This window comes from Ictidomys tridecemlineatus, chromosome 3, assembly GCF_052094955.1.
Source record: "Ictidomys tridecemlineatus isolate mIctTri1 chromosome 3, mIctTri1.hap1, whole genome shotgun sequence".
NCBI classification, from domain to species: domain Eukaryota; kingdom Metazoa; phylum Chordata; class Mammalia; order Rodentia; family Sciuridae; genus Ictidomys; species Ictidomys tridecemlineatus.
The window spans coordinates 60,142,635-60,154,039 of NC_135479.1; the positions used below are offsets into that span (position 1 = coordinate 60,142,635).

An 11,405-nucleotide genomic window follows, 5' to 3' on the forward strand; every position below is an offset into this window, starting at 1 on the left:
CACACCAATCATCAACTATCTAACATTTATGAAAAAAGAGGGTGCTACTCCTGGGTATTATAGGAAAATGTACAGGCACCATTTGGGAAAACATCCTCTCTTGAAGTTTGGTATTCAAAACCAAACTTTATGTATATCCAAAGTTTTTGTACTCTTTATTTTCCCAACATATATACTACAGTCCCTAAGAATAATCTTCCCTCTGTATATAGGACTCCTCTGCAGTCTTATAAATAATATAATGAAATTGGTACCATTTAAATTGCACATTCACTGTAAGCAACTACCTAGTTAATATACCCCTTTAATTCAAGTTTCGAACAAATAATGACCTGTGATTTATTCATGTTACTTAACTTTCTGGGATCAGTTTCTTTACCTCTAAAATAGCTAAGCTCATAAGGTTTTCTGGAGGGTAATTTGAGATAACATATCAGTGTACCCAGTTGGGTACTGAATTAGTTTTTTCTTTCCACGAATCTTTACTTTTACTTCCTGCTTCCTCTTTGTTTCTTTCTGAATTACAATTCATCTTTATCATCCAGATCATATGTCAAATGCCTTCTTCTATTTTCCCTGGAAAGTAATCATGTCCAGTATTTTACTTCTAACTATGAATTTTCTCCATTATCAAATTATTAATTAACCTGTAAATGTCATTGACCTTAAAAGTCATGTGATGAAACTTGTATCATCCCTAATATTCAGCATACTGAAGGTATTCTTGAAGAATTTTAAGAGAAGCTCTGCTTACTACAGGTAACTCAAAGAAAAACTACCATGTGAAACCCTTCAACTTGAGTTGGGGTTACCCTAGATCTGAACTGTCTCAATAGGAGACAGTCATTACATTGTATCTGACAAAGAGGCTAACACCCTAAAAAAAACTGTAGAGAACAGTTTTAATTCTGGACTGTCTTCCACATACTTTTCCCCTCAGTTTTCTTTCTTTCTTTTTTCTAGCAGTACTGGGAATTCAACCCAGGGGCACTTTACCACTGAGCTACATCCCTATTTTGAGACAGGGTTACACTAAATTGCTTAGAGCCTTGCTAAATTGCTATGGCTGACCTAGAACTTACAATCCTCCTGCCTCAGCCTCACAAATTTCTGGGATTACACTATGTGCCACTATGTGTCTGGCTGGAAAGTTTTAATTTTTTAGAATGAGAAAGGGACTGAGAATCAAGGTATTATGGTCTTACAACATTTGGCTGCCCACTAGCTACATGAATTCGGAGAAATTCTTTTTTTTTTTTAGGTTCTGGGGATTGAACCCAGGATCTTGTTTTTGAGACAGACTTTTGCACAATTACTGAGTTTGGCCTTGAACTTGTTGTGATCCTCCTTCTTAGTTTCAGGAATTCCAGTACAGTTTTCCCTTGAATACCAAGTAATAAAAAAAGTATTTGGAAGAAAAAAGGTCCAAGTTTTTTCCCATTATAAAATGAAGGAGCTGGGAATGTTGGCAACACCTGTAATCCCTGTCACTCAGGAGATTAAGGTAGGACGATTGTGAGTTCAAAGCCAGCCTCAGCAATTTAGTGAAGCCCTAAGTAACTCCGTGAGACCTCGTCTCTTAAGTAAAATATAAAAAATGGCTGGAGATGTGGCTCAGTGGTTAAGCATCCCTGGGTTCAATCCCTGATACCAAAATAAATGAATAAATAAAATAAAATGAGGGAGCTTATGCTTTGTCAAGGTCTACCCAGGATAACAAAAACCATATCATACAGTAATAGAGAATTTAATGCAAAGATTTTGATATATCACCAATGAAAGAATGAAGGGCTAAACAGGCACCAGTGAAGTGGTCAAGAGATTAGGGATAGCAAAAAGTGACTACCAAGATAAAGGAAGGAGGCAGTATTATTGAAACAGAGAGGCCTGGGCTCCCAAAGGAAGTTGAAACCAAGAGGACTTGACTCCCTTCCATTAGAATGTGTCTACATACCCTAGCTTAAGAAATCATGATTCAAAAATGAAATAAAAATTTTTAAATGGCCAAAGGATTTAACTAAACATTCTCCAAAGAAGATAACCAACAAGCATGTGAAAAGATGCTCATCATTGTCATTAGGAACATGCATATCAAACCCACAATAACATATCACTTCATGCCCATTAGGATGACTACAGTTCTGAAAACAGAAAATTACAAGCATTGAAAAGGATATAAAGAAAGTGGAACTGGGGTTGGCGATTCAGCTCAGTAACAGAACGCTTGCCTAGCAAGTACAAGGCCCTGAGTGTACCTCAGTCCTGAAAAGAAACAAAAGAAAGTGGAACCATAGTGCACCAGTGGTGGGAATGTGATATGGCACAGCTGCTATGGAAAACAGTTTGGAGATTCTTCAGAAATATAAACAGAATTACCACATGACTGAACAATTGTACTCACAAGTATATACTCAAAAGAACTAGAAACTGGTACTGAAACATACTTGTAACACTGTTCAAAGAAGCATATTCACAGTAGTCAAAAAGTTGAAAATCGGGCTGGGGATGTGGCTCAAGCGGTAGCTCGCTCGCCTGGCATGCGAGCGGCCCGGGTTCGATCCTCAGCACCACATACCAACAAAGATGTTGTGTCCGCCGAGAACTAAAAAATAAATATTAAAAATTCTCTCTCTCTCTCTCTTAAAAAAAAAAAAAAAAAAAAAAGTTGAAAATCTAAGTGTCTACCAACAGACAAATGAAAAAACAAATTTGGTATATATAGATAAAATATTCAGCCATAAGACAAAATAAAATTTTGATACTTGCTACAACACTGATGAATTTTAAAAAATTATTCTAATCAACATTAAGATAGATATAAATTGATGATTACTATATGATTTCACTTGTGTGAGGTACCTGTAACAGTTAAATTCATAAGAGACAGAAAGTAGAAAATGGTAGTTGCCAGAGGCTGAAGAGAGAACAGTTATTGCTTAATGGGTTACAGTGTTTGTTTTAGATGATGAAACAGAGGTGATGGTTACACAATCTTGTGAATGTACTCACTACCACTGAACTGAACACTTAAAAATGTTTAAAATTGTAAATTTTGTTATGTATATTTTACCACAACTTAATAAAACATTAATAAAAATATTTTAATTTAGTTATCATTATAAAACTTAAATTATATCTTTACAATTGATGAACAAATACAGTTAAAGGACTGTTTAAATAAAAAAATATATATACATCTATCCAGCTAAAATCAAGAAACATTGGGTCTGGGGTTGTAGCTCAGTGGTAGAGCACTTGCCTCACATGTATGAGGTCCTGGGTTCGATTCTCAATACCACATAAAAATAAACAAATAAAAATAAAGATATTGTGTCCATCAACAACTAAAAAAAGAAAGAAAGAAAGACATTATCATATGCCATTATCAACCAATCTAGCTGTACTTGGGAGAAGTCTTACTATTTCTAAAGAAACTGCATTCATCTTAACTTTAATTTTGGAAATGTTAATTTTTGTTAACTTTTCTGTTTGCAGTTGGTCATTAACAAGTCCAAACATATGGGAAACTATCTTTTTCTGAATATGGCAGGCATTTATTTATTAGATGGAATGAGAAGTATACAGAATCAGAACAGAGTCCAGCACATCTCAGTTATGTTACAGCAAGTATTTTCAATACCAAAAATGAATTAAATTTGTTGACGATTCCCATCCTATGCTTTTTTTTTTTTTTTTTTTTAATATTGAGGATTGAACCCAGGGACGCTCTTCCACTGAGTTACACCCTGAGACAGGGTCTGGCTAAGTTGTAAGGGTTGAAACTTCAAATTGCAATCTACCTGCCTCAGTTTCCCAAGTTGCTGGAATTACAGGTCTGTGCCACAGTGCCTGGCCCATTTTAATCATTTTAAGTATACTGGTCTGTGCTATTGCACCTGGCCCCACTCTATACTTCTTTCAGATTAGTACTACTGTACTTTCTTTTTAAACACTTGCTTCTTTTCTTTTTACTATTCAGAGGCTCTGTTTTACTGTTTTGTTTTTTTTTTTTGTCTCGGTGGCATTTCTTTCTCTTTGGTCTCTGAAATGATCTCTTCCCTAATGTTTCATTAGCATTTCTTTTAGGGCTTTTCATTGTTTAATCAAATTGCCTATTTTTTATAGCAAAAAACCTAACTCATTACATAAATAATGAAAAGCTCTGAAAAGGGTGACATGCTCCAATTAAAAAAAGCAATCAGCAAGACATCAACAATTATTATTATTTTTTGAGACAGAGTTTTGCTGTGTTACCCAGACTTGAATTCTTAGGTTCAAATGATCCTCCTGCCTCAGCCTCCTGAGAAGCTGGGACAATAGGGGTATACCACCATACCCACTGACATCAACATTTTCATATGCACTTACACAGTTGATGAGTTTTAAATAGAGGGTATGTATAAGGTGATGTGGCATATAAATTCTAAGCTAGTTATAAGAGAAAGGTAAGTAAACTTACCTTTTGTGAAAGTATTATCACAAAAACAGCAGCTTCGGAGGCTAAGACAGGAAGATTGCAAAGCTAACCTCAGAAATTTAGCAAGTCCATAGCAACTTAGTGAGATCCTATCTCAAAATAAAATAGCACCCATGGGTTCAATCTCTGGTACTAAACTGAAACAAAAAAAATAATTTCTTCTTTAGGAAACATGATGTATTGATACCTGGAGAAACACTCTTAGTATAGAATACCTGAACGTGAAATAAAGGTAAACATGTTCTCGATGTATGATTGAACTAGCAGAAAAGCAAAGGCTTTTTTCTAAAAGACCAAAACAATAGGTGAGTGTGAATCCTGAGAGGTATTATTGTGTTGATCCTAGGGCACTTGTGTGTTGACAATCTAAAGTTAGGGAGAAAAGCTTAGACAAAAATAAGATGTTTATACGAAAGCTAGGACCTTCAAAAGGCAATTCCTTCAGAGGATGAAGTAGAAAAAAGCCCATTCTAGACAGAGATCATTGAGATACATTTCCTTGACAAGAAGAATGTTAACAGAAGTGATACTGTATGATTTCTATGGCAAGGTCATGAAAGACAATATGACTACCCCCAGCAGAGATTCCTTCTCAGGACACCTGTGAGGAAGCCTAAGACACACAGACACTGGATATACCACACGTGGATGTTCTGGTTGGTATCTCTAGCTAAGTCCTAGCTGAAGGCCAGAGACTTAAGAGAATGAATCTTCGAATGATTCTAGTTTCCAGTCTTTGGTTCCTCCAATTAAGGTACTGAGCAGAGACAGTATTCTCAGTATGACACCATAAGAACAAGTATTCTTAATGTTTTAAGCCACTAAGTTTTCAGATAATTTGTTACATAATATTAGACAACTAATATGCCTGGTTTTGGATCCTAAATTTATACCTCCTCTGTGGCCTGAAAAATCTCAATCTAACATTTTAGAGTCTTCTGAGGTAGGTGGTGTGTTTAGCTGCCTGGCCAAAGTAAATCATGAAAGTATTATCACAAATACAGTTCTGAGAAATATGTGTTTACTTCTACTAAAAAAAAAAAAAAATCACAAAATACACATAGAAATGTGTCACCCAGAATGAGTTATCAGAACAAAGAGCAGACTCAAATATACAGATTATAGAAACTGGAATTATTAGATATGTGTTTTATACATTTAAAGAAATGAGGTTATCAAAATACTAGAGGGTAACATAGACTATAATATTTGAAACATGAACCTCTAGACATTAGACACAGATTAAAGGACAAACTGCATAATTACCATCTCCATACATTTGTAAGATCTTAAATATAAAACTGTTAACAGCCTAGAATGTTGGTAGGCACCTAAAGTCCCTCCCTACTCAGGAGGCTGAGGCAGGATGATCCTCAAGTTCAAGGCCAATCTGGAAAACATGGCAGGACCTTGTCTCTTCTAAGAAAAATACTGGGGCTAGGGGTGTAGTTCAGTAGTAAAGTGCATGCTTGAAGCTCTGGGTTTAATCTCTAACACCAAAAATGAAACTATTAGCAGACATGAAAGAAGGCCAAAATAAATGAGACATATCATAATAGATGGAAAGACTTTACAATATAAACGTCAAGTCTCCTTATATTAAGTCAGTGAAATTTCAATAAAAATGCCAGCAAAGTTTTTCCTTGAACATGACCAAGCTAATTATAAAATGTATTTAGAAGGAAAAAAAGTCAAAATCAGCAAACATGCCCCGAAGCAATCTGGTCATATCAGATAGCAGTGCTATAAAAGCTATAGTAATTAAGATAGGAATGTCAGACTGAAGGAACAGCACATAGACCAGAAATACAAGGGAATCTAATGTTTGAGTCTGCAGTTGCAATCTAGAGAGGAAATGATGGGCTGAATTGGTATTCTTGACTATAATCTTTCCTTTCAAACCTTTTCCACATTGCCATCAGAATGAGTTTTTTTTTTTTGTATCAGGGATTGACCCCAGAGGCACCTTGATCACTGAGTCACATCCCCAGCCCTTTCTATTTGTTGAGACAGGGTCTCACTAAGTTGCTTAGGGCCTCCTTGCCAAAATACTGAGGCTATCTTTGAACTCTTCATCCTCCTCTTCAGCCTCCCCAACCACTGGGATTACAGCCTGCTCCACTACTGTGCCAGACTAGAATAAGCTTGTTTGTTTATTTATTTATTTTTTAGTTGTAGATAGACACAATACCTTTTATTTTTATTTTTTTTTTTATGTGATGCTGAGGATGGAACATAGTGCTTGGTAGGCAAGTGCTCTATAATTGAGTTAAAACCATAGCCCCTAGAAAAAGCTTTTTTTTTTTTTTTTTTTGGTACTAGGGTTACTTAACCACTGAGCCACATCCCCAGCCCTTTCTTGTATTTTATTTAAAGACAGGGTCCCATTGAGTTGCTTAGAGCCTCCCTAAATTTCTGAGGCCAGTTTTGAAATCAAAATCATCCTTGCCTCAGCCTCCCCAGCCGCTGGGATTGCAGGTGTGCACTACTGTGCCCAGCTAGAATAAGTTTTTTTTTCTTTTAATATTTTTAAATTGTAGATGACACAATATCTTTATTTATTTTTATGTGGTGCTGAGGATCGAACCCAGTATCTCACATGTGCAAAGCAAACTCTACCACTGAGCTACAGCCCCAGCCTTAGAATAAGCTTTTTAAAACAGAGAATTGATCATATCAATTCCGCATTATTGGATGTGCATATTAGCGGGCATTTTGGTGGTTACATAAATTTGAGAAATGCTGGATTAAACAAAATTAATTTTTTTTTTTTTGTACCAGGAATTGAACTCAGGGGCACTTAACCACTGAGCCACATCCCCAATCCTTTTCATATTTTACTTTGAGATAGGATCTTACTACGTTTCTCAGGGCCTTGCCAAGTTGCTGAGGCTGGCTTTGAACCTGTGGTCTTCCTGCATGAGTCGCCCAAGCTGCTGGGATTACAGATATGTGCCACTGTGCCCAATTAGATCTTTTTTTATTTTAATAGTAAGACTTCTCAATGATGTTTATATTCTCATAAGGACTGCAAACTTCTAAATGGGGGATAGCATATCTGGCTAAGTTCCCTAAAATTGTCAGGCCAAAGTATTTTTTTTTTTTTAAATAGCAGAAATTCTCAGCACCACATCAAAATAAATAAACAAAATAAAGCTTAAAAAATGTACACTGGGAATCAATACAGATATTTTATAACTGACATGGCACGCAAAGCAATACAAGAGGCAGATTGGGTATAATGGTTTAGAACAAAAAAAAAAAAAAAAAAAAAGCTACAGAGACCTAGGTCTCTGCTGTAGCTACTCTGGTTGTTACTTAAACTCTTTGTGATTTAGTTGCTACAATTGTAAAATGGGAATAATAGTATTATCTTCTTCACAGGGTTACTGACAGGATTAAAAGAGGCATTAGTAACAAAAAAATTATCTTTTCCCCTGCTTCTCCCTTCTCCCTAACCTGGGGCTCTAGTTAGAATGAATTATTTATACAAGTTCAGGACTTACTGATGTCTTTACTACTGTCTAGAATGACTTACTCTGCGTCATAGGTAGTCTAATATTATTTTTAAAGACTAGCTCAAAAGAAAACCTATTTGGAGAAACTTTCCTTAATCTAGTCTCCTCAAAGAGAATTAATGGATTTTTATATTTTGTACCCATAGTACTTTCTCCATTACATCATCATAGCTTTCATTATACTGTGTCATAAATTATCAGTGTCCTGTTTTGTACATCAGAATGTTAAGTCAGAAGTGTGAAAAATGTTCCATACATATTTTTGAATGAGTTGTGATTTAAAATATAATTTTAAAAATCCAAGTTAGAACAATTTAAAACGATAATTTAGATTCCAGAGGAAATAATGAAAGACAACAACAAAAATGCTGACTGCTGGGGCTGGGTTGTAGCTCAGTGTGCGCACCAATGCGCCCAACTAAATCCAAGATAGAACAATTTAAAATGATAATTTAGATTCAGAGGAAATAATGAAAGACACACCTAGTACATGTGAGGCACTGGGTTTGATCCTCAGCACTACATAAAAAATAAAAAATAAAGGCATCGTATCCATCTATAAATTAAAAAAATAAAAAAATAAAAATAAAAAATAAATTTAAAAAATGCTGGCTTCTAAGTATATGCTCACATTTTTTTTCTCTTTTATGGCTTGAAGCCAGGACTTTGCATAGGCTAGGAAAGTGTTCTACCCTGAGCTACATTCTCAGCCCTTTGTATTTTTTTATTTTGAGGCAGAGTCTCTCTAAGTTGTCCAGATTGGGCTGGAATTTGAGATCCTCCTGCCTCAGTGTCCCAAGTAGCTGGGATTACAATTTTTATTAGGGGGTGGGGGAAACCTGGGAGGCTGGAATTAGAGAAAGGCAAATCAAAACTACTCTAAGAGTTCATCTCACTCTAGCCAGAATGGCACATAATCAAGAATACAAACAATAAGTATTGGCGAGGATGAGGGAAAAAAGATACACTCATTCATTGCTGGTGGGACTGCAAATTGGTACAACCACTTTGGAAAGAAGTATGGAGATTCCTCAGAAAACTTGGAATGGAACCACCATTTGACCCAGCTACTCAACTCCTCAGTTTATATCTAAAGGACTTCAAATCAGCATATACAGTGACACAGCCACATCAATGTTTATAGCAGCTCAATTCACAATAGCTAAACTGTGGAACCAACCTACATGCCCTTCAACAGATGAATGGATAAATAAAATGTGATATAAATACACAGTGGAATATTACTCAGCCCTAAAGAAGAATGAAATTACAGCATTTGCTGGTAAATGGATGGAACTAGAGAATATAATGCTAAGTGAAATAAGCCAATCCCCTAAAACCAAAAGCTGAATCTTTTCTCCTATAAGCAGATGCTGATCCACAGTAAGCCGGGAGGGGGGCGGATAGGGAAGAATGAATGAACTTTGGATTGTGCAGAGGGGAGTAATGGGAGGGATGGGGAAGTGGGGATGGGAAAGATGGTAAAATGAGATGGACATTATTACCCTATATACATGTATGATTACACTCCTGGTGGGATTCAGCACCACTTATAGCCAGAGGAATGAGAAGTTATGCTCCATTTGTGTACTATGTGTCAAAATGCATTCTACTGCCATATATAACTAATTAGAACAAACAACAACGACAACAACAAAAAGCCTGGGAGGCTGGGGGTTCAGCTCAATGGTAGAGTGTTTGCCCAACATGTTTGAGGCTCTGGGTTTGAACCCCAGCAGCAAAACAAAAACAAAAACAAAAGATAGAAAATGAGGCAGGAAAAATTTGGGTTTCTGATACTAAATTTTTATGAGCCTTTTCATAAAAATAAGAACTTTATTAAAGATCACACTGCATCTACAATATTTTGCAAATAAAATCCAGGCTTCTCTTGAAGATCTTGAAACAAAAACTTGCCTATATTTGACTCCCATAGTTGTAGTATGAAGTATAAATAAGATTAAAAGCAAGGAAAAAATCAGGCTGTTACTTGCAACTATTTGCAAATAATATCTTTAACATTAAGAGAGAAAAAAGTGCTTAGATCCAAATTCTCAACAAATAATAAAGATAATTTAATCTTATTGATAATAAACGATTAATTTCGGGGAAAAAAAGTAAGAGAGATACTCTTCATTACTACCACTCAGAATGTAAAACTGGTATGCCTTAGGGAATTCAAATTATATGCAAAGCCTTAAAACAGTCAATTTTAGACATTGAGCTCCATGAGACAGACAGAATAGGCCTACCATAAATGTTTAACATATGCTAGGTAAGTGAAAAAGAAATGTTAAGTGAAAAGAATACAATTGTATTAAATGTGATTTCTGTGAAATTTGTATAGAAAGGATTGAAATAACAAAACCAAATAGGAAAAGAGGTTATGAGCAACTAAAAACAACTGATTTATTGAGATATAATTTGACATACTATAAAATCCACATATTGTATACAGCTCGATTACTTCATTTACACAGCTGTGCAATTAAGGCCATGATTTAGCACCACGGTCACTTTTTTTTTTTTTCTCATTTGATGTTTTCTGTATCAGAATACTATCCCTATTCGTTGAATGGCTCTTTCACGGAAAGTTGGGTAGAGATGAACTCTAAAATTATCTACAAAATTACTATTTATCTTGAGTCCCTCCTCCAGTTTGACACACGCAACTTTATACGGATCCAGCATGCAAGAAGGTCCTTTGCTATTATTAGAAGCGAAATTTTAAGGACTGAACAGGCACCATACAGAATAAATTGTTTTTGCTGTACTACATAGTAATATCACTATTCTTGACCATTCTGCAAATGAAAGGTTCCAACATAACTAATACAGTCGCAGTTCCCAAAGAAAATGCTGGCACTGAGTGGAACCAATGGTGAGAAACTCCTTTTCCTCTCCTCAATCCTGCCAGCGGAGAGTGGAGTATGCAAGCTGCAGACATCCCCCCAAACTCACCTGGGAGGCCAGCTGCTCCCTGTCAGCCTGGAAGGAGTTCAAAGGAAAGACCTTTGTTGTATTCATTTAGCTCCCTACAATTGAAAACCCTTCGGGAAGGAGTATATTGAGGTTGACTAGTACCCAAATCCCTCACAGCCCAGGCTCCCAGCGATCACTTAAGGCCTCCTACCTGCAGAGAAGCAGAGCAGGGACATCCGGTGCTTCAGGCGTGCCAAACCTAGCACTGTGGGAGCAAAGAACATGGCTTCATCATCGGGGTGCGCGATCACGAGAAGGGTTCGGCTTCCGGATTTCAACAGGCCTGCTTGCTCCGCAGTCTTCATTCGTTCTGCAGAGTCGCAAAAGCAGAGAAAACCCCACGTTAGAACCGCCGCCAACACACAGCCGAGACACAACGCTTCCATGCTGGGTAAGTGGCACTGCGCCTGTGCAATTGGGAAGGCTGC

At 36.4% G+C, this 11,405-nt stretch overlaps 1 protein-coding gene across 37 annotated transcripts in view; it reads right to left on the bottom strand.

Moving 5' to 3' along the window:
* The window catches only part of Pigl (phosphatidylinositol glycan anchor biosynthesis class L), a 91,712-nt gene extending 80,307 nt beyond the window's left edge, over nt 1–11,405 (bottom strand). For 14 of the 37 annotated variants that reach the window (XR_005726566.2, XR_005726565.2, XR_013436377.1 and 11 more), the window contains exon 1: nt 11,129–11,402. Coding sequence is in view for 27 of the 37 variants with exons in the window: in XM_040269601.2 (XP_040125535.2) it covers nt 11,129–11,363 (235 nt within the window). In the remaining 10 variants the exon portion in view is untranslated. Of the gene's footprint in view, nt 1–11,128 lie in introns of all 37 variants that reach the window. The other 23 variants (XM_078042940.1, XM_040269598.2, XM_040269596.2 and 20 more) reach the window with 4 other exon arrangements.